Consider the following 26,149-nt stretch of genomic DNA (forward strand, 5'->3'; position numbering starts at 1 on the left):
GCTGGGGCATAGCACTGGTATTAGTGGATTAGTGGGCGTGGGGTGTGGGTTGTGGGCACCCAAGGCATGGCGGGGCAGTGGCAGTGGTAGTATGCGAAAACCGCATAAACAACAACGTAAATAAATCAATGTAAACAATCGAAACAGTTGTCGGTAAATTGAAATTTGAAATGCAACGCTGCCGATTCCGATGCCGATACCGATGCCAATGTACTCAGATCCATTCAATACGCATACGAGTCTTTTTTTTAATTCTTTGTACAGGGACTGCCATAGCCCAGCATCACCCACACAGCCCAAAAAAATAAAGAGAAAAATCAACTACAAAATGTGTTGAAATAGACAACGAAATAAAAAGAATGAGAACAATCCCTATGACATATGAAGTTTGGCATTCGAACGCCAAAGGACTGCGAAAAACAATATGCAAAATATCCTTTTTTTCGATCGAATACAATAAGCGTTAATTAACAAAACACAGGAGCAGGCAATAAACAAGAGAAAGAGACAGGCAGTAGCACAATGAAAGAGACAGGTAGTAGGAAAATGAACAACCCGAACCACTTCGAACATAATTTCAAGCTTTTGGAAGACAGTTTTGAAACAATTTAAATTGTAAACAAGGTAACTTCTATTAATTGTTTATTTTTTAAGCTACATGTGTCCTTCTATTAGCTAATTAGACAAAACCAATAACAGTGGCTTGAAAACCTTAGAAGAGGAATAAGAAAAATGGTGTCTTACTGCCAGGAGCTAACTTAATCATTACAGAAATCCATTACCATTGTCTTCTTCGTACGAAAACTTTCTGGCTTATCCGGGAGTTAACTTTGTCCTGGATTCCAATCCCCAGCCCCCAGCCCCCAGTCCTCCCAGCCACCCCCTCCTTCAACAGCCTCCTGATGATTCCTGGGACAGAGACCCAAGGCTCAACCCTTTTGTCACGACACTCCTTGCTTTTGTGGTCGCAGCCTGTGACACGTGTCATGTGTTGTTGTTATTCGGGCTCTAGTTGGTCCTGCTGCGTCCTGTTAGAAATACAAAGGACGAGAAAAGGAAGCTGGAATGCCAACGCATGTTTCGTTGAGGAGAACAAGAATGATGATAGACCACACCAGAATGAACTGCGCCCGGTGGCGAGAAAACAAAGGAACAGGACGACCGGCTTCCGCATCCCACAATACGATTGCAATGATGAATATACTGAGATAAATAATGATATGTTAGAGTTGGATAATATTGTTTCAGCTTAGAGATAGACAATGTGAGGTTAACCATTTCTTTAGAGATCTATCAAGCCTACTTCGTCCTAAATCCTTTAAGTCATATCACATTTTCTCACTGTGTGCCTTGATTTTCCATCTGAGGCTCGGTGTGGGGCAATCAACAATGAATGGATGCCACAACTCTCGCCTCGGACCATGTCCGAGTGCCATGTACAACACATTGTTGGTCGCTCCGTCTGCCGCTCATTTCACACCACATAGATTTTATGTACTGAGGAAATCTTTGCCCGAAACTTGGCCAATAATATAAAGTAATTAAAAACCGCACAGATAGCCGAGGGAATCGGGCGGAGATCCGAAAGCTAATCTGGTTGGACTTTTATTGAGGAAATTGTACAAGTGTAGGTGGAAAGCGAATGTTAATGTTTCTGGCCACAGGATATGGCGGCACCTGTTTCCTTTTCCTGCTCCTGCTCCTGCTCCTGCCCCATCCCAGTCCACTCCCCTCATCCACCTCCAGCAGCTCATCCCGCTCGCTCTCGCACTCTGGTTTCCGTCTTTTCTAGAACAAACAAATTTTTATGATGGAATTACAAATTTTAATGTTTGCTTGCTTGTAATTAAATTTTCTACTGCCGTTGTCGTGTCCTCGCTGATGTATCCTGCCAACGGGAGTGATGATTCTGTAGAGATCTGCAATGTCCTCTGAAAGCGAAAATATTTTAAAAATTCTTATAGTTTTTATGGAAGAATAGAGATAGAGAGTTTCTAGAATAATGCATTACCTAACAAAGTTCTAGGGTAGTTTCCATGTCGACCCATAAAAGTCCTAAGGACTTCCCCCCCTTCCCCCCCGTTTTTTGTTGTTTTATGTGTGACTTTTATGGGCGTGACACGTGAGCTATTTTTATTACCCAGCCAGCGGAAGCGGAAACAGGAGACCAATGCCAAAGGAGACCGGAAAGGATGGGGCACGGCGAGCATGGCTGGTTCGCAAAGCAGAGCAAGGACAATGGCTGTGACCTTTAAACTTTTAATTACACAACTGCCCAAGCAGTATACTACATTTTTAATTAAACCAAATCGCCACAAAATTGAACCTGAAGCTAATGGATGAGTTCGGGTTGCCTTAAAGGTGTCTGGAAATGAATGGGATTTATTGGCACTGTTCGATGCCCACTTGTTTAAGTGAATTATAACTTTTGTTTTCTCTCCATGTCTATTTTTTATGTCCGAGTGTGGCATGTGGCAAAGTTTGTGGCCACAACTTATCCACCGAATCAACATTTGTATTGGAGCTTTTGAAGAGGGAAGACGGCTCAAAGGTTCAATTCAGCCAGTCAACCGTCGAAGCCAGGCAGAAACTTCTACAGCTTCCATAGGAAACTGTCAAAAGTTTCCTTTTTTTGTTAGGGGTACAATAAGTTAAACTTATCCCGGGGATATCCCACAGAACTGTGGCGGCGAGAATGTAAGGAATCCACAGATTCCAGAAGCTGGAAAGTGAGACAACCTAATCGACTGACGGCATAGCTAAAATATCTGAGTAGTTGGATGGAATGGAGAGAAAGGAATTGGAAATAGAAGGAAAGAATATGCTTTAAATGGTATTAATATTCCTTCTTCTGTGAAATCCAGACCACCCATAGTAACTGCAATAACCCGCCAATTATAATGTGAATTTTTCATGACTTTTGACCTGCCTGACCACGCTTTCACTATGGGCCGTTGGTCAAGGATATTGGTAGAAGAAAAGAAAAGGACATAACGGCCTTGGCCTAAGAAACAATATTGAAAGTACCTCGAGGGAGTGGGCGCAGAAACAACATGCAAATGTGAAAATCAACAAAAGCGAAAGGACATTGAAATTGTTGAGATTATAAAATCCCTACATGACAATCATCATTACCAGCGACATCGATGACAGCGACAGGATTGTCAGCGATGACAGCGACAATTGTCAGAGGCCAACGAGCAAGGACATGCAGCTGAAAAGGACGATGGAAAAAGCAGGGAAAGTCCATCCGCCATCTCATTTGCTTTCGCCGCTCGTCCCGCCCTGATGGGCGCCAATTATGAGTGGCTTCCTTCGCCCAGTCGGCAGTTCGTTCGCTCGATTCTTATTCAAAATTAAAGGCAATTATCCCTGTGCAAATAGGCAGAGCGGTGGTGGTGGCAACCTTGAGTGAAATCCTCCCTGCGAGGACATGCCAAAGGAAATGGGGAAACGATGTAAGAACAAATGGGAAAATTGTAAATGAGTATGGAAGCGTGGTGATCAGAATTTAAGTTCATTTTCGCGACTTAACAGGCAATCAAATCAGAGAATTGTAAAAACTTTTACAGGGCCTTTAAAATTCATAAAATACAAATTTTATCCATTTTAATAAAAAAATCTCTTCATAAATATGCCATAAAAATAATCAGCTCATAGTTACTTGAAAGGAAAAAAGGATAGTGGCTTAATTGAATTTTTGGCAAAAAAGAAAGAATGAATATTTGGGAGAAAAAGTTTTACTTTCATGTGCGTCGAGTCAAGCGTTGAAAATTAAATTTTCTTTGACTTTGGGCCATTAGCACATTCTGGTCAGGGCCACGTCTGAGTCGGACACTCTTCCGCCCTCCAGATAGTAAGTTTTGTTGCCCTTTTTTCCTGCCCACCGCAATGTATTATACTCAAATAAATTTTGTTTGTCTACAAAAATATGCAGCATTTCAGCTTGTATATGTTTTCTGGCTCTTGCCTTTGATTTTTAGCCACAAAACCGCATTATTTTGGTTTTCAACTAGCTGGGCTGTCCCTTCCAAGGGCCTCGGCCCGTCCTGCTTTCTTTCAAGTGACCAATTGCAAAAGTTTCAACCCATCCCAGCACCCTCTCGCAAAATTTCAAATTCATTTATCACACACGAATGCATGCGAGATGGCAGGGAACTTGGCCATCAAACAAATTATAAGCCAGTTTGAGCAAATTACTCCATTATTAAGTTTTTGTTAATTGAAGTAAATTTCAGTAATTGATGTAGTTTGACAACTTGGTGTTTCTTTCCTCGGCTTATTTATAATTGAATGGTTGGCCTGGCCGAGTCCTGTCAAAAAAAAGCCAACTAGCCTTCAAAATAAATGGCAATTTTTGTCTATAAGGTAGGCTTGTATGTATTTACTTCCTCGCACATACAACATAGCACACACCAGAGAACTGCAACGAGTATGATTGAGTATGATTTAATCACCTTTTGACAAAATAGGATCAAATCAAATCACATCATCAGTTATAACATTTCAAATCAATTAATGTAAAAACTAACTTCAAATCAGTTGATGTGAGTTGTATCGTATGGTTTGCTCGGTTTGAATCAAATCGCTTCAAACCTATCGTACAGTATGATTCACTGACTTTGATTCAAAATTTTTGATAAAGTAGGCTACGATTTAGGCATGTGATTTAAATCATTGAGGTATACTCGAGTAAAAATGTATGATTGAAAGTTTTAATTCGAAACCTGGGACTTGAAATAATGATGAACTGTACATTTTCAATTTATAACAGCTTGCAGCTTATATTATATTATAATATATATATCGGATCATATATAGTTGGCCGATCCTTATGAGAATATCACCATCGAATCAATTTTCTAATAAAAATGTTGGAAACAGCCCCAAGCATCTTTAAAACTAGCAGGGTTTTGCCATTTCCGATCATACAGTTATATGGCAGCTATAGGATATAGTCGGCTGATCCTTATAAAGTCATATAGCACCCGATATAGCCTCAAAAGGCTCCCGTTTGGAGCCTCCCGAATCAAGCTCGTTAAGCTCAGCAGGCGGATCAGAATCAATCATATATGTTTAATTTTGCATCATTTTCGGGTATTGCTTTGCTTTTAAAAAATCAAAACAAATCATTCCCAATTGATGCTATAGTGATTCAAAATTGTTCCAAATCATTGACACGAAGCGTATGGATCGCTCTGTTCACATGAATCAAATTTTAAAATCAATCAGAGTAACCTATCATTACTCGAGTATAAACAAAAAAAAAGTGATTCGTGCAGTTCTCTGGCACACACGCCCCGAAAACCTCAAATTCTGATTGCATTACTCCTTTGAGCTGCCTGGGGTTTTCGGCTTCGAGTCTTCGGAGCATGAGGTGGTTTCCTTAATTAAAATGTCGTCAAAACAATACGGATTTTGTCAAATGCATTGCTTGCTTGCCCTCTCGGCCGGCTGTGACAAGCTGTGGGCCGAATTGCGGAAGGTGTGAGGATGGCTTAGGGTTGATTGTTTACCAGAGTTTGGGCTTTGAGATGACGAACAGTCGCCGCCTTAAGATCCTGGCAGGGCCTTGCCTGCAAAGGCAACCGCACATTGATGGTTTACTCAATCAGACCGGCAAGACGGATACAGCAGCAGCACTGTGTGTGTCTGCCCTATAATTAGCTCATTTATGTTGATTTCCTTTGACAACGAATCGAAAATATAAATGGCCTCTATTAATTCGGCTTATTCATTATGCAAGGCCCGTCCACTGCCGCTCCCTGACAACCAGAAAACCAAAGTCATTCATAAATTTGTGGTCAGAGTGTTATCGAGCAAATTTGAAACGATGTGGTTAGCAACTGCTAAGTGCATTCCACACACAACTCCGCCCATAAACGGCTACATTCAGTATGCGGACATTTGCCGATATTTGGTGAATGGATTTTCATTTGAATATTCGGGATGAGGCATGTAATTATGAGCTAATGGCCGAGTCGGCTGTGACGCTCGCCATGTGCTAATTAAAATTAGTAATACATCACCACTCCGGGGATAATGGACGCTCTGTTGTTTAATTTAGAGACAGATTTTCATGCAGTTTAGTTTCTCCCAGTTGAGCCATTTTTTAAGTGGCTCTTAGTCGGCCACCTGGATCTGGGGCGCTTGAAAAAGACTTCATTAGTCAGCCTTCTCCTTAAATATTTCGAGGAGCTAGACGCACTTGAAATGCTTTAAAAATTGCAGCTCTCTGGCGTGAGCAGCGAAAGTGGCTAGATGGAACGAGGGAGATAGCTGGCATAGATTTAATTAACATTGAAATGGTTTCAATTACGATGGGGAATTAGTTGAACTTTTGTGCTGCCTGGGACTTGGGGCGAGGTACCAGGAGATGGGAGGACACTTGTGTTTTTGCTGAATTTTGAGCAACTTTCGGGCTCTTGAATGGAGTGTGTTGATAGGGCTTTGGGTCTAATATGATGGGTTTTAATATTCCTCAGCTTAAGTTTGCTTTTAGTTCTAAGCTGGCTCAAGTCTTGGCTTTTATCTGAAAGTATGTAATTGTTTTTTTAATTTCTCTAAATAATCACAGGCAACCGAATAATCTCATTCAGTTCTCCATCCGCTTGTAATAAATACAAAATACTTGAATTGCAATTTTGTTGCTCATACGCCATGTGTGCCACGTACGCCGCCAACTTCCTTATCATCATCATCGTTCCCATTTCCACACCCATCATCATCATCATCATCGTCGTCGTGGTGGCAGTCTTCGTCGCTTGTTCCCCTTTCGTCGCTGCTTGAAAACAATTAGAAATGCAACATTGTTTTAATCTCTTTCGCATTTAACGCAAATTGCTTAGCATTAAGGCGCTTGCCAAAAACACCCGCAAATGTGCAAAAGAAACACGCAGACAGGAGACAGGAGACGCAGAAAGTGAAAGAAGGAAGAAAGTCGGGAAAAGCGCTCTAGGTTCCTGGGTGCTTTCTCCTCGTGCTGCTTTTGGGGTAGACGGACAGCGAATGCAATAATTCGAATTTAAGCATTTTTTATGAGCTGCACAGCTTGTTTGCCTTCGCTTTCTCCCTGTGTGTGCTTCTCCCATTCAATTCTAGCTTATCTCACTTGCCCTCTGTTTTCCAAAGTTTTTTTTTCTGAATATATGCAGATTTTGGTACAAGGACTCGAGTTTCGGGTTAATCAGTTGGGTTTGTGGCAACGAAAATGGAGGAATAGTAGCCTTACAAATGAAGATTGTAAGGATTCTCTCGAAATAGACTCCCTATAGGCTATAAGTTTCAACGTTCATACCCTTGTCATTGAACTCCCGCCACAACCTCGACCTGTGTCTCCAGAATGCGTGCTATTTTCGCACCAATTAGTGCTAGCCAAATGGCGTTCTGGGAGCGATCCAAGAGCAGATTCCGACATTACTTAGCACGGCCTTTGATTTCGTCGAGCTTGATGGATTTCCTTCCATTCCGCTTCTGGTTTTGTGCTCAATAACATTTATTTATACATTTATTGCTTGGCACAGCAATCAATTGCTGAGGCCGAGAATAAATAAAGCTTAATTGCGTAGGAGGCGCCCACACAGAGGGCGCAAAAACGAACCCCCCGAGGGTGGGGGGTGGGCACGTCGAGATTTGGTATGCGGGCAACACACAGGGAAAACCATTTAAAGGTTATCCCAGGCATTATTTTATCAAAGGGAATTAACACGCATAACAACAACGACAACAAAACAAGGACAACGCTGCTTGGGGTCTCTTATCAAAGCTTGCAGCAGTTAAGCGCACGCAGCTACACTCTAAAAATTTATTTATATTTCGAATAGAAAAACTAGTCAACCTAGAGATAAGATGACACTCCGTTTTTTTAGAGTGCAGCGAGGTTGCCCGCATTGCGTGTGCAGCGAACGCAACGCAGATTCCGTATTCCGAAACCAAAGCCCCTACCGGAGGGTCCGCAATAAAAGCTCAAATAAATATTTGCTTCCCGCCGCCCAGCTTCGTCCTTTTTCCCGGGCAGTGCCACCTGTCAGGGAGCTGCTTTGGTTCAATGGATTTGTCTTTGGCTTAAACACTTTGTAGTTTCGGGCTTAGGAATCAACGTCAAACACACAAATGTCCGAACCTGGATCGAAACGTGTATTAAAGGTTCAGCAAGGTATTAGAATAGTTTTGGCGAGGATATTGGTTAAATTATCGTATTTATTGTATTTCACTTAAAGGGCTAACCTTTTAGATGATTGTTTATGCATGAATTTATAAAAATGGCATGTTTTTCAAGATCATTACTCATACGCCCCATGACTAGAAATAGTTGCGATTTCATTGCTCATCCGCCCTGTGGGACAGGGACAGGGGCAGCAAGAGCAGGACTTAATTTTTAAATCAACTTTATTTTCATTTTTAAACTAATTACACACAATTCTCTTAATTCGAAACAATTCATGTTATTTATGTATCCAAAATTATATGCTTATTCTAACTTTCCTGTTTAGAAACTTTTATTACTCATACGCCCCGTGACCACGTGGGACACTAAAGCTTAGATATAGTTGATGCGAATAAAAAGCTCAAACTGACCAAACTATTACTTTAAATATAATAAATACATCTTCATCTTATTATGCAGTAATTGTATAATTTGCATTACTCATCCGCCCTGTGGGACACGCCAATCGGCAGTCAATTTGCCACAATTTATCACACATCCCGAACAACCTCTCCATTTCAAGGTTTTTTTTTATCAACTTTAGATCATACTTAAGATGTCATAAGCAGATGCCTTGAGCCTCCGCCCCTCCTTGTCTCCGTCAAGCGCCAGGCCGTGTGGGCGTGGCCATCAAGGCCACTGGGCATGTGTTATGGGGATATCCTTGTTTCGGTCTCCGGGTCGTCGGCTCCGCTACAAATTGATCATAATCTGTAAGCCATTTATCTTGCCAACACAAGCATCGGGAATGGATCTGAGTTTGTTAGGCGGGGTGTGGATTCCGGGTGGTGTAGGGGGTGGAGGAGGTCGGAGTAGTGCCGAGGGGGGGCTGACAGCGGCGGCTCAAGATGAATGACCAGAGATGCTCCTCGCACGATTGGGCAGCGGCATCACTGCCATGAATGACACCGTCGGAATGGATGGCTTTGTTTGAATAGATGAATTGCTCGGCACACACCCCGTCTGGCTACCCTCCCTTCGCCTCACTTCCCTTTCCATCAAACTGTTCCCCTCCTCTGACCACCCCAACAGATTCGTTTCAGTTGTTGCTTCTTTTTTATTCCTTTGTTGTGGCGGCAGAGTGCTAATTTGGCCATTTGTTTATCGATTTTGTTTCGGGATGTTTGTGCTCCGCAGCGTTAAGTGGCCAATAATCAAAATCACTTGAGCCAAATTGCCTCGGCTGGTAAAGGACCAACAAGCCAAGGACATATCGGTGATATTTATTACGGAGGTGTAACATTTTCGGCTGCCAAGTTGGATCAAGCTACTCATTGCTTGAATTTAAATTTGAATTCCAATGTGTCATATTGAGTTGATGCCCCAAGGATCTGCCGCATTCTGCCATTTGCGCTTTGCCACTTTAAGTCGCAGCTCCTTGACCCGATCGCGCACTCCTTGCCACATTCGCGACCCACCAATTTGTGGGCCAAGAAAACAAAGTAATAAAGGAAGAGCCGGAGCTGAGAGGCAGGGAAATCATTTTATGAGCACGCCATCCACATATTGATCAAGTGACAGGCTGGCTGAGTGACAAACAAACTGGGTCTCCCCATGCTTATTATGCAAATATGCAGGCCAAATTGATTTGCTGCCGAGGCGGTGGGTGGTCGGAGTGGGTCGGCTCTTCCATCCACTTCCCAGCACTCCCAGCACTCGCAACTGTGTCAGCAAGACGGAAAACAAAACGCGGCGTATGCGCAATTTCCCTCAACAACAAAATTCACCGTAAAATGTATGCAAATATCTGGCACACATACCTAGGAAACGGGCACCATAAGCCACGTAAACAATATAAGGAATCGGTAGGCGGAAAAATTGAAAAGAAATTGAAAAAATATACGTATAGATATCGCACAGCCGGCAGGCATCACCTGAGTGAATATGTGTAGGCTGAGAAATCTCAGATTAAACTAATTTCGGGCTTGTTGCACCGCTGTAGCCGCAGAATTTTCCCCTGAATATTTAATAAGCCCCAAAGAAGCTGTTAAGCACGAAGAGAACAGTTTCGGAAAAGTGGTCTAAACAAAACGATACGGGATATACACTTTCCCATCTTTCGCGTAATCATGACTGTGGGTTACTTCAGTGGCATTCCTCCAGTATTTCTCAGGCGTTTACAAAATACTCGACGAATTCTCGAGTTCAGATTTTTCGCAAAACTTCAAAGGGAAAACGCTCAGCCAGAAACTTGTAGAGCACACACACACAGGCACACACGAATGTCCTGGGGGAAATATGAATGAGCGCGGCGGAAAGGCGGAAAAAACCAAAAGCCAAGGTGAACCCAACTTCCAGTTGCAGGTCGCGGTTGTGGGCTGCCTCCAGTCATGGCCGTGGCCCTCGCTCTCGCCGGGCTGGCTGGCGTTTTCATGGCCATAAAGGGACTCCGGTTTTTTCTCGAAAAGAATTTGTACACAAATTATTGAACGCACAAACGGGTACAGTGCGTTGCGGGACTGTAATCAGAAGTGCAAAACATACTGATTCGATAGTGGGACTTTGACCTTAATCTACGGGATACAGTTCCATAGGCACTGCTATGATCTTCCATGATAATATAAATTAATTTCCTGGCTCATAACTTTCTGAAACGCAGCTTGAATTTGCTTTGGCGAAAAAGTTTTCTTGTTGTATATGGGAGGACGCGACCCATAAATAAATTTGCGACAAAATAATTATAAAAAAGAGAAGGAAAGGAAGGCGCAAACGTGGCCATAAAACTAGAATCGCACAGACACTTTTTCGATTACAACTTTTTCGGCTCGCTTGGAAATAGAAATAAAATTGGGCAACCATTGTCCACACACGCACGCTAAACCACGCCCCCGGCTACAGGCTACTGACTACTGGCTATGTCCTTCCTGTCCGTCTCAGAGCTCGTGTCCTGCGACCACCTACACAATTTCAACTTAATGACACAACAATCACGAATGCCATAAAACATTTCTATGCTCGTGCAGCCACGTCTCCAAATACATGTATATATTTTGTATTTTCAAAACTATTTCCGTTGAATTCTATAAGGCCGAAACGCAGCGCATTTGGTTGCCGGGCCGTTTTTGGCTTCTATTTCTGGCCAAAAATGCTCTCACATTGTTATACAAACTGACTTTTGACCATTTTTACCGTTGAACAATAGAATAGTGAGATGTATTAGATAGGAGGTGGGTTTACAAACTAATTCTTTACTCTGAATAAATTATAAAATATATTTTTAATAAATTGTGATAAATTTTTTAACAAACGATTGTATTAATGTTTATTTCTTAAATATTTAACAGCATATCCCAATATTCGACTACAGCTCTCTAGTTGAAATATTTTTGTTTTTCCCCAACCTGCGACCTGTGGAAGTTTTTCTATTATATTCAAATTAAACTTTGGCACTGCCGCCTGTCTGTCTGGGAAGGTGAGGGAGGACGTGGGCCGGGCCAGGCCTGCCGCAGGCAAACGAATTTGTTTTATTGCAATGCGAACAAAATGTTGCACACGTTAGATATTTGATGGGCACCGTCTGAGAGCAAATAGAAAGGAGTCCGTGACTTGTGGCACGTTCCGTCATTAAATTCAGGCAACGGGCCGGGCCGGTGCTTAAAAGCGTCATTAATACGTGGCCGCAGACCTCGCCCTCCAGCTTCGCGCATTTATTTTGTTCATTTCATAATAAATTTCCCGCCACCTGAGCCTTGTGCGCCTGGTGCATTTTAGCAAGTTATCAAGAACTTGACTGTAATTCTATTTATTGCCGCATTTGCCATGCCAAACGGCTTCTTGGCCGGAAGAGAGAATGGCTAAAACAGGACAGGCCGACAGCCCGTAGCCCACAGCCGCAGAAGCAGAAGCTGGAGAAATGAAAGCGCAGCGGTTCCGTTGGGAGCAAGTGCGCTTCTTGGCCGGGCATCTGGGGAATCGAATTGCCGGAAAGGATGGCGGAACATTCCATAAGGAGTTGTCCGCAGGAAATTAAAATAATTAAATTAGGAAAGTTCGCAGGAGGTCTGAACGAGTTGTGGGGACTTGAGTGGGGAATTCAAGACTATGACTATAAAAATATAAATTGTTATTAAATAAATAAAGAATAAAAGGATAATCCTACATGTTTTACCATCCTCGAAAGGTCCTTTCTACAAGATTAAATACTCGTGCACAATTTTAATGAATTCTTGAATATATGGCGCCACTTGAAATATAAATTTCCGTAAACCGCTGCAGGGGATACCTTCTGTGGGCCAAGTCTATGTGGCAGCCACAAGGCCAAGAAGCCGCAGGCTGTTAACGTGGCCCATGCAGCTGCTGATGCTGAGGCTGCAATTTTAACTGCCTTTTTCTCTAATTTCTCTGCTGTTGGGCATTTTCCGGGTGCAGGCTTAGCTCCACCGATTTTCCTCAACGGCGCCGCCAGAGGCTGCGAAAGAGGGGCTGCCACTGGCAGAATGGAAACATAGACATGGACGAGTGGCAGTCAGAAGTTTATTTAGTTGGTGGGGCAATGCTTCTTTGCTGTCCCACTCGCACCTAGAAAGAGACGGGACTATTGCGAGTGAGAGAGAGAGTTACACTGACAGCCATCGTCCATATTTCTTATTGATTTATCTGTTAATTAAAATTCTTAGCACGTAAACGGGTGTGTTTGGGCTGGGCCGAGGAGCCCGAAGATGCTTCACATCCACATATACACAACATAAAGTGCTGCACCAACCCACCCACACACCCACCCACACTCACACATGCACGGAGCGAGAGAGACAGGCAACACGAATTGCATTTCAACTGCTTGTCTTCAAATTGCAATGCCAATGTCTCTGCATTGGTATTCGAGTATACCGGCGTGGGTGAGCAAGACATACGGGTTGCCTTTTAATTTGATCAAATCCTGTACACCCACACATTCACACACACATCCCTCCCAACTCCCATTCCGACTTCGTTGTCGTCGCATTTCATTTGATTGATTTCTCAAAAACAAAAACCCAACGCAACAATAAATAACTTTGCAGCACAACTTTCATCCTGCTGACAATGCAATAGTGCGATAGTATTCAATTTTTAGGCATTCGAATGGCTGGATACCCTAAAGATACATTCCGGCAATTGGTAATGAATGTCCTTACAGGACTATTATAGAATGGGATTATAGAATCCTTTCACCTTCGTCAAGCACTGCCGACCAATTGTAAGTTTCGACAAATTCTAGACTAAAATCTAGATCCGCAACACGTCCCGCACCGAATGTGTTCCGGGCTATCTATGAACGTATCTACGGCCGAGATGCTACCAAAAAAAAAAAATGACACAGACAGCCAGACGACAGAGACATAAGCATATTACAATATTACACTGTCACCGGAAATGGCTGTAACGGCAAAAACAAGCTGCAAAAAAAATGTCGTTGGGGAGAATCGGGGAGAAAATAAAAGAAAAGGCAAGCAGATTGTATGCGACAAATGGGAGATAATGTAGCTGGTGAGTGGGGACTGAATTTCGGTATGAAATGGGACAGGGACTGGGAGTGGGATAGGGAATGGGATACCTCTGAACCGAAACCAAATCGAAAGTGAGAAGCAGAGAGAGAGAGACGGAAGCATTTGGGCAAATAAAGACGGCCTGTCTATGTCTGTGTGGCATTATTTTAACATTTTATGCTGGCACAACGAAAATCTGACAGTTGACTAGCGCAGAAAATATGCTCACAGGGATAGATCTCTGTCTGTGTGTGGGTGGGTGAGGGCCATGTAATACGGAAAAGACCGGAAACGAGGACGAAAAGTGTTAAAAGAAGCCGACGAGGAAGCCAGTACATGCATGAGGAATTCCTCTTGGGCCCGGGCGTTGATATTCAATCAGCGGCACTCATATATTCATCATCATCATCAGCAAGGGCCTCGGCTATGCCTTCCCCCACAGTCACAGTTACAGCCATAGCCATAGTCCCCGAACACATATATCCCTGCTGGGATCCACCTAGGCACCATCCACAATCATAATTGACAAACCAGCTCACGTAGTGAATCAGTGATGAATGTTTTTATGCTTATTGTAGAGTTCACTGAGCGAAATGAGTTGTTTGTCTGTCCGCCGGTCCGTGGGCTCACGTATGTGTCAATGTGTGGGCATTAGCCCGCCCTGCGACCTGGACTAGCACCACCTGCACGTGCCGCGCTCGGGGGCAGGGGCAAGTACGCACAAATATTGATGTAAGCCCAATCTGTTCTGCATTTTCAAGAGTTTTCAGAGTAAACATATTTTGACAAGAGCTGCTAGTTGAGGTTTTTAATTACCAGACAAGTCCACTCTCGCCCCAAAAGTTCAAGTTTAAAGCTCAGATTTCTATGAAAAATATCTGCATATTCATGATTTTATTTAAATAGTCTCGCTGAATAATTTCAATGGCATTTGATATGCAATCTAGTGGCATAAAATGTATATTTTTTGCTCCGACAGAGACTCAAGGGCTTCGGAGTAGCCGAGAAAGTAACAAAACCGCAGAGGGACTGCCAGGGCTCTCATATCATGCCGCCATTAGCCGCAACTCTGTTATGGCTGTTGCATATTGCAATTGGAATTTCGCCAAACGGCAATTGAAATTATTAACATTCATAGATGCATGACAGTCAACGGCGGTGTGCGGTTCGGGCTTCCGTGGGTTTCAGGGTTCATAATAAATTAGGTTGATTGCTGTGGGGATTCGCACGTATGTACATATGTACATATAAGTACGTTTTTATTCGATGGGAGGGGGCGGCCCACCCAGGAACTCCTCAATCACTTCGCCTGATTCGCCCGGCAGACCGCCCCCGTGAAATTGTTTGTTTTGTGGCCACTCGAATTTCTCAAAAAGCGAATCAACTCTTTGGGTATTTGATTACCAGTCTGGGTCGCCGGCCCATCATCAATTATTCGGTTGCAGGTCAAGTGAGAACGCTTCGGGGCTGGCAAAAGCGAAACTCAAAAGGAGCCGGGGCCGGAGCCGAGGCGGGATGGCGACTCGCGGGCAGGACAAGGAAGGACAGCAAAGGAGAGCAACAATTGCAATAATTAGCGAATGATTTAAAACCGTCAGTAATCATCATTACCGTTGTCGTCGTCGTCTGGGTCTCTTTGCCTTTAGACACTGAAAAAAATGACAGCATGAGGATGAAAATAAACAGAGATACCAGGCACTTCTGATGCCTATTTCGAGAAATATATTGCCTACTTTTGTGCTGCTAATAGGACGAGGGCCTTAATAAAACTTTTTCCTTTTTGGAAGGCGTATTTTCCACTGTGCAACCATCATTAACAATGGCAAAGGCAGTCCAGGAGCAAAACCAAAACTGAACAGAACCGAACCCAGCCGAATGAACCGCCGCTGACGAGACCGACAGAGCACCGCAGGCATTTTCATTTGAGCTCGTGAAAATTTCAAGTGAAAATTTCGTTTGCGGCTCCCGCTAATGACGATAAATTGCGTCGCCATCGCACGGGCCACTATAAATAAGTTGCGCTCGGCTTGGCCCAACTTTTGACCCCGATTTAGGCCAGGGAAGGGGCCCCGGATAATGGCTGGGCCGGCCGGTTGTCATCAACCTGCGGCTTAAAAATGCTGCGCAATGCGTTTCAATTCCACGACTGAATGAAATTTCGATTTATCAAATTTCAGCCGGAAAGGGTTTAGCTCCTCGGACCAGAAACCCGAATGCAGTCGGATTAGAAAGGGTCTCTTTTTGATCTATAACTCCAAGCACCATATACTCTGCAATAGTGCTAGAAATGAAACAGTCTCTCATATGAATTAATTGTGTTAAGTGTCGAATCCTTTTCCCTCTGAAACTGAATCAAGTTTGTCAGGGACTCTGGGTGTATCAATTAAGCCCGACAAAAGATGACTGAGCGCAATGACAACCTTTGTTTTCATCAATTCCAGTTGGCCAAGTCATTCATCCAGACAGTCATTGAGGCACTCATTCAGTTGGGATCTGCTCTTTGCCGTTTGCCTTCTGTCTGTCCGACTGTCCAACTGTCTGTCGGGGTGTCCTTCTGTCTCTTTGTCTCTGTAGGGCTTCCCTCGCAGTTGTTGCTGATTTTATATATTCAAATTAGTTCGCTTTGCACGAGTGGCCCTCGAATGGGAGAGCATACTACTGTGATATTTCCCAACTACGGCTGACTGACCAGCCAACCAACCAGCCAACCGGGCACACGGCGAGCCCCTGGAGTGAGGGGCAACCGGGGCTATCAAGTTGCCTGTGAAGTGCTTATCCTCAAATCAGTGACACTTGAATGTGCAGCACAAGTGACTGACCAAGTGGGTGACTCAATGCCTGTTCGACTGTCCGACAGTGGGGCTAAACCGTAGAGTTTCTTGGGCAGTTTTCCGCTTAAAATTATAATTTTCTTACTGAAGATGTGGGTTTAAAGTTATATTATTAGTATTTCCCTATCTATTTTCTATTATGTTGATACATATATTTCCCAAAGGGTATCTCCTGTCACCTCTGACAGACAATCCAACAAAAGTGCCAAGACTTTATTTATTTACCTTGCCCCATCGCCTGCCATCTGGAACTCGAACTGGAACTGGCCAACAACTCGAGTGCTGTTTGCTTCTCTGATTGAGTAACTAAATAAAGTTGGCCCACAGCTCCTCACCTCTCCGGGATGGTTCTGAGGATTTATGAATTCAAGAGGATCATTAAATTGATTCCTCTTGCCATGAGACTTAATCGCATCAATTAAAGACCCAGAAAGAGCCACGCTTGTGGAAGAGATGCGAGAGCTTGGAACTTGTTTCCTGCCAGCTTTGTGTTTCATCGACCGTTTGGTAAGTCTACATTCTATATTGCATTTTAATTAACATGGCCGAGAGTATAAGCCCCGCGATCGAATCCGCAAACAGCCATTCAGGGCTGGCCAATAAATTAGCGCAAGTAATTTGCGCAATTAACTAAAAATAGTTGAAACCGCCATTAGTTGGGCTGCAGCGGCGCAAATGCAATGAATTGGCCATAAATCCTCGATTGCGAATAACTTGGCCGGCCCTTTTCACTAATTTGTACGTGATTGTGTGTGGGAGTGTCGCCGGGAGCGGGTAATTTATGTTTTAACACACTCGCACATGCAAATTAGCACGCACCAAACAAATGCAAATATTGTGGGCTTAAAAGGGGTCAGGAGGTCGGGATGACGGGATGGCGCTGGCGCCCATAATGAGCTCAAGTTGGGCGGCAGGGCCTGAGGTTTTTCCGGGTTCTTTGCGGTTCATCTGGCAGCAACTGTTGACAAAATGAAATCAATAAATTCTAGCGCAAATCAATTAAAACACACCAGGTTCTGTTGCAGGAAGGCTTGCGAGTGTAGGCTTCGACCGCGCCCCCTACGGCTCTCTCGGTTTCGAGGGGGCAAATGAAAATATTTGTCAATTTGTGGTTTTTGCGAAATTAAATTTGTCACACATACGTACAGACAGAAAGAGACGGGAATGCTGGCATAGAGAGAGACAGAGCCAAATACCAGCATGAGTTTCGGGAATTCCTCCTATTTTTGTGTGCAATTTATTTTAATTTATTTATACGGCTTATTAAAATTGTTGTAAGGTCTATTATTTAATTAAAATTCTGTCAAATTTGATTTGTGTCCCGCTCGGCGCTGGAGAGTCCTTTAAAAGGATGAAAGGCATTTGTCAAATCGAATTAAAGGATTGAGATTGAGCGGCTTACGCTACAGAACGACAAAGATATGTGCAACTTAATCTGATTATCGACTAATCTGTATTGAGGATAGTAAGTCTTAAATAACATCAGATAAGCAAACCATCTTCTGGACCATCGTAGACCCATCCCAGTAGCATTTCCGTCTGTCATCAAATTAAATTCGGACAATTCAGGGCACTTTCACACAAAAACAAACACAATTGTTGATTAGCAACTGCTCGACACCCTTGGAAGGGCACTTGGAGAGGAAAACACGAACAGTGCCGCACTGGAGTTGTATCAAAATTGTGCAAATAAGTTGAATTGAACCGACGGTTCCCGGAGAGTCCCGCCAACTCCCAATCCCACTCCCACTAGCCACTGCGAACCGTCCGGTTTGGATTTGTTGAACTTTCGTTAACGAGTAGCGTACTGAGATATTTGTCAGATCCTGTCGGCACACAACTGCTTGAACAAACTCCTGACCGGTCGAATAGAGTCAAATGTAAAAGTGTGGAAAACATTCTGAGCGTTACCAGTTCCGCATACGATGTCAAACGGTGGCGATCGCAACTCCTTCAACGAACTCGAGCGGGAGGTGGGCGGAGCGGAGTCGCCGCCTCCCGCCGAGCTTCCGCGTCCGCCCCCCCACTCCCGTCGCCTGGCTACGGATCAGGAAGTGGTATCAGCAGCGTTAACGCCCCCAGCCGCCGGCAGTCGCAGTCGTACGCTGGACACGCGCCTCAACCCCAACGCTCCGATTTTTGTGCCAACGTTCAAGGTCGATCTCATGGCCGGCAAGCTCTACAATGACTGTGAGTATCCTTGCTCCTCCTTGTCCCCTGCTATATTCTTTCTGTGCCTCGGCAGTGGCCCCCTACACCCGGTGGAGTACTGCCTCGTCCGAGGACCTCTCTTACGGACCCCGCTTCGAATCGATTTGGCGCGAAAGCAGCCTGATGCATCAGGACATGGTGATGGGTGATGAGGAGGAGGAGATCCTGCAGCTGCTGGAGGAGGACGAGCAACAGGCCATGAATGTCGGGGCCGAGTCCTACGATCCCAAGCAAAGGAGAATAACCCTAACGCAGACGAACATCCTGGATGTGGTGGGGGGTCTGCCACCGCAGCTGCCAGAGTCACAGCAACAGCTGGATCTACTGGCGGAGGAGCGGAGCGGGGAGGGCCGTGCCTCCAGATCTGGCGGAGGATGCTGCGCCGCCTGCCTGCTCATGTAGCAGACTAAAATACATTTATTCATTCAATTACCATTCACACTTAAATACAGACTTGCTAAAATGTTACATTACCCGCTGCCGTAATTTAATCTCTTACCAAAATAGTTGCACATTTAAGTCGGCTTCCAATCGTTTAATGATTAAATTCGCTGAGAAAAATTCTTAAACAATTCTAGAACAATCCTCTCGAGCGCTGCAATTAAGACTCCTTTCAGAACTTTGTAAATGCACTCCTTTCAAGCCCACTTACGAGTGGCAGGGGGCGGGCAGGAGCAGGAGCAGGAGCAGGAGCTTCATGAAGAAAGGTCGACTATACCTATGACATAATTTATAGTCTACATTTTAGCGCCTTAAACGGGTTTGTTTTACTTTCGACGAGGTCTTGGCTCATGCTGCCTTGCCTTCAGCTACTTTGTCCTGACTTACTTTCTAATGATGTTGAATATGCATGGAAACTTTTGCCGCACGCAGAATTTACCTTCCCGGGATGGGTGGTGAGGACTTGATTCACCTGTCTATGAGGTGCAAGGCAGGGCTCTGATCCTACGCTTTTAAGCCACACTCGAAGAAAAAGTTGGCTAGAGAATGGCAGTTGCAGGGATAAAGGAACTACAAGTCTGGCAGTTTCTGGTAGTACACATATTTCCTATTATTAAGTAAGTGATGAGAACTTTTTCTCCGGTCCCTGATTATTTTAGTTTTCCATTTTTTTTGGGACAAGAAAAGAATCTTCAGAGATTCCCTGCATGGGTGGCATAATGAGAAAAGTTACGAGTTACGAGTTACGCTTTGAGTGAAGGCTCTGTCAGGGCCCTGTCCCATTATGGCCCAAAACGCAGATGTCCGCGACTTTTGAATGATTAAAATGGCCAAAAGTGGCCGCATCTGCAGTTGCACAAATGCCGGGCGGAAACAATTACCAACTTGTATGCAAAAGTGCCAAATTGCCAATGGAGGGGAAAACTTTCACGGCGCTCAATGTCAGAGGACGGGAAAGGACATGTGAGCCTGAGCCGAGGATGAGTCCTGCGACACCTGGGCCCCTTTTGTCCTTCCTTTGGCAAAAGGATGCCCTGGCAATTTTGTGCCAATTTTCTGCGCCTTCTGTTTGTTTATGAAACAAGTCACGTAACCGACGAAACCCGTTCGCTCGCCGGAGTCACCCCATGCCCTTTGCCCCCTATGGGGGGCGTTGAACTGACAGTTGGCTAAGTGGGCGTGCCATCACCTTGTTTCTGGTTGCCAATGCTTCCATACTGTTTTTGTTTTTGCTGTTTTTGGCCGGAGGCGATTGTCATTGGAATCGAGAATTCGACAGCAATTGGCAAACGTCACGAAAGCAGGTAAAACTTTTCACGATCTTTCGCGCCCTTTTCGCCTGATTGTTGATTTGATAATCTTTTATTTTAGCCCTCACTTGGTATTTTTGTTTTAAATTTTTTTCCGACAGCAACTTTTTACTTTTCCATAACGGGCTTTGTTGCCTTTCCTGGCTGGCTGTTTATTGCATAAAATTTATGCTCGTATATTGTGCAATTGAAAAAGTTTGTCACATTTCTGTGATTTTCCGGTCTCTCTGTCAGCAGTACAGTGCGTTGCGAAAGTGTAGGGATACATGGGTGATAGACAATTAAAATTAAAGGGAGTTTATATACGAAGTATACTGTCTTTTGTAGATATTTCTTAAGTAACACCAATATAGATAATATTATTTATTCAACTACCATCTTTAGGTAATGAACTGTCCTTTCCCAAACAGATCCTTTGCAAAAATGTGGAAATAGGGGAAACCAAAGCCGCTGGCATAAGCCATTATTTATGCATCGATTTCAAATCACCAAAAACAAAGCGGAGCGGGCCAGAAAAAGAAAGTTGCAAATAAACACTATGGCAGAGCGGAAGGCGGCGAATAAATAGACAGCACAGGGATGTGGCCAAACAATGCCTGCAATAAATATCCTTACATGTGTACCCTGGTCGCTGTGCGCATGGATGTACCTATAAATAAATTCATTTTGTGATATTTATGCCTTGATATGGCAATGGCAACGGCATCGGCAACGGCTAAAATGGCAATCAGTTCAATGACCAACAAAAGTTGTTCTTCTTTCTATTCTAGTTGGGGTATTTTGTTGGTCTAAGAGGGGTATATAGTGTTTAATAATATCCATAATTTAATCATAGGATCATGTATCTTAAACCTTAAGACTGTACTACTCATAAGATATTCATATTTTTCAATTAAAAAGAAAGCCTGAACTCTGTAGAGCTAGGGTACTACAAGATTTCCACTTCCCATTTCCAATATCCTTTTTGTCTCTACTCCGACTACTCTTTCAGCCGCCTCTGTCCTTTTTGGCAACAAATGAAAAGGAAACAAGAGAGACAGCTGCGAATGTTGGCAGCACTTTTAGTTAAATTGAGCAACAAACACGTTTGGCAATAAAAATGATTCCACTTCCACTTCCAGTTGCTTTTGCTTTTGCTTTTTGGTCTTGTTGTTGCACTTATTGTTGCTGTTGGTATTGCCACGCCCCCTAAGCCCCAACCTAGCCCCAACTCCTATCAGATACATCCACTTTCGACTCCAGTTGGAAAAATGCAAGCCGCAATGCGCTGGCAGAGGAGTTTTTCACATTCCAACAGATTTATTTCACTCGAAATAGTTTCATTTTAGTTGCATTATTGTTATTGTTTGTTCGTTGTTATTGTTGCTGTTGTTTCTGTTGCTTTGCTTGCTTTATTGTTATAGTTGTTGCTGTTTGCCAGAGTGACTGTGAAAAGTTTTTCTATTATTTTCAAATTTAACTTTGCCATTTGTTTGAATTTCAGGGATAACACGTATGTCTCTGTGTGTGTGTGGTTGGGAAAGTCTACTACATATATGCATGTATGAGTGTATGTGTGTTTGTGGAAAAGGGTTTAAGGCTCTGAGTTTCCAGTATTTACCAAGTTTTCCTTCGGGGTGCATTTCTTTGCCAGTCCAATATGAGATATATTATCGATGGGCTTAACTTTCCCAGCTGCTTCATTGCCATTCTGCGGCTGTCTTTATGAAGGACTTGCAGGATCTTTAGCAACAGGTTAGTAGTATTCTTAATCTTAATAGTTAGTTAGTTATAGGAACCTGCTAAAGTCAGTCTCCAGTTCATATTCATCCTAGTTAGTGGCTCAAATCTTTCATTCACCTTTCGCCCATCCATCTAGTTTACCTGTTTTTCATTTAGACCCTGCCTCCTGACTCCTGCCACCTTGCCCCATGCCACCCCCTCCTAAAACAAACACTCATGGACAAGGTGCCCAAATTACTGCCGGTTGTTGGTGTTGCCGCGTGTCGGTGTTGCCACCTTGTATCCAACAGGAGCAGCAGCAACAAAAAACAGAGCCAGAGAGAGAATGGCCGGCGAAAGAGCAGAGCAGGACAGAAAAACACGGCCGCACAAACAGTTGCAAATGTTGCATTTGCATGCATGGCCAGTTGGCTGCAAATTTCACCCCTCCCCTTGCCACCTGCCCCCCCACAGTGTTGGCCAGTTCAGGTGCACGTTGTCGCTGCTATTTAGACAAGTGACATATGCGCTACGGAGGAGGGAGCAGGAGCAGAAGCAGGAGCGGGAGCAGGAGAGACAGCTCATGCAACATGCAAAATGGTGTGTCAGAAAGGAAAGCCGCCTCGGTTTCTGTTTGCCCCCCGGCACCTCGCACTTCCCCTCGTGACCCCAGCTGGAGAGGAAAAGGATGCCGCCGTCGCCACACAGCAAGCACACTGGATGCAGGATTCAGGATTCAGGATTCAGAATAAGTCATTGATCTTTCAGGGGAAACATTTTAAAGGGGAATTCTTTTTACATTAAACTCTTAAATAAAAACAAAATCTATAAGATATATAGTGTATTATTTTAGTAAGTTTATCAACACCTACATAGTACCCCCTTTGGAGGACACTGTTTCTCACCTGGCCGCGTCCAACACCTGCGTCCGGCGCTTAAAGAGCCGCCTCGGCAGTGCACAAATTGCAGGAAGCCACCGGCTGGGAGCACGGCAGACAAACAAACGCAAAAACAACCAGAACTAAACAACAAACCCGTGTGTGAATCTTTAGTTTTGTATTTTTTTCATTTTAGCCCTTGTTTTTGACACAGTTCAGGGGAGCAGTCGACGTTATTTTCGTGCTGCTCCTCGCCTCCTTTTTTTTTTGGCCCGGCTCTGTTGCCGGCTTCCGCTTTTAGTTGCAATTAAACAAGCCAGTGCACCGCACCGACCGACAGAAAGGACATTCAAAGGCAGACCGAGGGCACTGCTCATCAGTGCAATGTCCAATTTGCATGCATCGCTCCAAGGATCTCGGTCCTAGCTCCTGTCGTATAACTCACAATCAGTGGTGTACTGCCAGAGAACCTCTTTCCCACCGATTCAAATTATTCGGCTCTGACTCAATTATTTATGAATTTAATAATTGCTCCCCGGGATCATCGGTTAGTCATCCATCCGTCGTTAGGGGTTTATCAATTACGTCATCAGTCAGGAGACCCCCCCCCACGCCGAAACTCAATCAAAACTGACGTCTGTCGATTAGCGGCAGGTTCAGCGCCGGGCTTAACTTGGCCGACAGTGGCCCGAAAATGGATGCGAAAAAGCCAAAAACGGAAAAGAACCAAAAATATGCAAGCGCCAATATTTACCTATAAAAATTGTTTAAGCATTTTATGTTGGCACAGCAGTTGCCATGACAGAACACACACAAGCAGCCGCACCCGGGACCTTTCGGGGCAGAATGTTAAGGCGCCCGTCCGCCACATGGATATATGCATATGTGTTTATGTATGTAAATTGTTATGCACATATATACATTTTTTTTGGTGCACCAGAAATTAAATTAAACATTTTTTATGCCTTCGATTCCCAGGGAGCTTCGAGTGGCAAATAAATTTCCGTATCGCATGACATATGCATCAAAGTGCGGAGTGTGTGGAGTGGTGGGGCCAAGGGGCGTGTCACATGCCTGTCGCAGCTGTCAATAAGTGCGTCGAGTTGACGTTAAAACTCGGGCATTAAAATATGCTGTTAAAAATGCAGATCATCCACCCAGTCGCCAGTCTCCAGTGGCCGATGGACGATGGCCGGTGGCCTGGTGTCCCCTTTGTTAATGCATTTCATAAGCCACAGCTGCCGCTGAAGCGGTGCCACTTGCATGTGGCAAGTGAATTTAATGTGGTACAAAGCAAACTTTGTATCGATTCCGGGCATCGATATGCAACGGACCTTCGACCCCAGCCCTTATGCGCATCCGTGCGTCCTGAAAGGGAATGATCTGAAAGTTTTGGCTTGAATTTAATTTGTTGCAAAGTTCGCCATGATCTGAAGGATGAGCTGGGCGGGGAGTCCTTAAATGTGTGCTTGCATAAGTGCATATTTCCAGGCGAGGGTGGATGGAAGGGTTTCTACAAGCATTAGAGAGTAGTTACCTAAAAGTTTATTAATTAAATCATTCCACTAAAAGGTATTGAAATATTTTAATTGATTAAATCTGTTTTATTTTGATTTATGACTTGAAATGGTATAGCTCCCCCCACCGAAGTCTAGTTCGTAGTGAGAGTGTGTGGGGCTCTGGGAAAAGTTTTTAAATAGTTACACAAACTGCAAAACGCTTTTCATTTTGTGTTTGGTCCGGCGAAAACGGATTTACGGAACATTCGGGCCAAGCATTTCAGCCACTTCCACTGCCACTGTACTTGGATTTCGATTTGGCTCCACAAAGTACACAGAAGTTTTATGAAAGAAAACGAAATGAAAATCCCGATGCAGCTCCGGCTCTCCCTCAAAGCTTCCCAAACTCGACAAATCTTCAATTTTTGGCTTAAAGTTGCGGCAACAATTAAACGGGTATAAGCTTGACGAAATCCTTTGGGCCAATACCGTCGGGGTGGAAATCAATTAGCAGCTGGGGAGAAAATTTTCCACATCGAAAATTGATTCGGACAGGAGTCGCCTCATTAGGACATCCACATTGTGATTAGAGCTAACTAAACATATTAATAAAATAATAATTAATTGTGTCAAAGTTTCCGAAGAGTGATTAATTATAATTATATAGACAGAACTTGACCAACACCCAAACAACAAAGTGGCACACATGTGTCCTTAAAATACAGTGATTCCTAGAACGTCCTGGAAGGGCTTCAGGAAATAGAGATTAGGTTTCAGCATAAAGGCTAAAAAAAACTAATGTGCTGAAGAAAATAGGAAAAAAGGAATACCTGGAAAGTTTTCTAAGAAAAATTGTTCATTTTTTAAGTTTTTACTGTTTCAAAGAATGCTGAAAGTTTTCGTTCCTAAATGTTTAATGGGCCTGGGTGACAAGGCACCTGGCCTGCTAAGGACATTACTACTTATGAAAATATAAGATAGCAGAAAAAGAAAGTTATTTTGACCCAAAAATTATATAGTTTTAAAGTCTTATAAGCTATACAAAAAATTAGCAAATAAAGGTCATTAGGGCCTTCTGATGTTCGTGTCTGGTAAACTTTTCTCACCCGAAACATTGGGTGGAAACACCCAATCCATCAGTCAATAAAAATATGACTAACCGCACGGGTGTCGGGGGACATAGATGGAGAAAAGTGACCACCCAGGGCGGATTGAAAAATAATAAATCATAGATGGAAACTAAAACTTCAAGGCAAGCCATAAAGCGCACCTGTGAGTGAGCTGCTCTGTCTGGGGGGGCAGCTGGCAGCAGCTTGCTACGTGCCTTGTGTGCTTTCCTGTAAACTATTGTCCTGGTCCAGAAGTGAAGCCAAGTTGCGAAAGAAGGCACTCATGTGTGTGCCAAATGAGTTTAATCACCTTGCTGAAAGTCCAAAGAAACTAAAGATACAGGGATTAACAGTGGGCCCTGCCTAGGGGCTATACAGGATATCCTAAATATTTAATAAGAACTTTAAAGAGAGAGGAATATAGTTTAGTATTTAAGACCTTTAAAGACTATTTCCCATATCATGCATATAAAATTATATCACAAAGTATGTGTGTTG

At 43.7% G+C, this 26,149-nt stretch overlaps 1 protein-coding gene across 1 annotated transcript; it reads left to right on the top strand.

Annotated features, from left to right (window-relative positions):
* The first annotated feature begins 18,038 nt into the window (after nucleotides 1-18,038).
* LOC6497601 lies at nucleotides 18,039-19,186 on the top strand. The gene is made up of 2 exons (XM_001961695.4): nucleotides 18,039-18,692; nucleotides 18,748-19,186. The coding sequence occupies exons 1-2, from the start codon at nucleotides 18,428-18,430 to the stop codon at nucleotides 19,113-19,115; spliced, it is 633 nt and encodes a 210-aa protein (XP_001961731.1). The 5' UTR covers nucleotides 18,039-18,427; the 3' UTR covers nucleotides 19,116-19,186.
* The last annotated feature ends 6,963 nt before the right edge of the window (nucleotides 19,187-26,149 follow it).

Source organism: Drosophila ananassae, chromosome 3R, assembly GCF_017639315.1.
Source record: "Drosophila ananassae strain 14024-0371.13 chromosome 3R, ASM1763931v2, whole genome shotgun sequence".
In the NCBI taxonomy this organism is placed as follows: domain Eukaryota; kingdom Metazoa; phylum Arthropoda; class Insecta; order Diptera; family Drosophilidae; genus Drosophila; species Drosophila ananassae.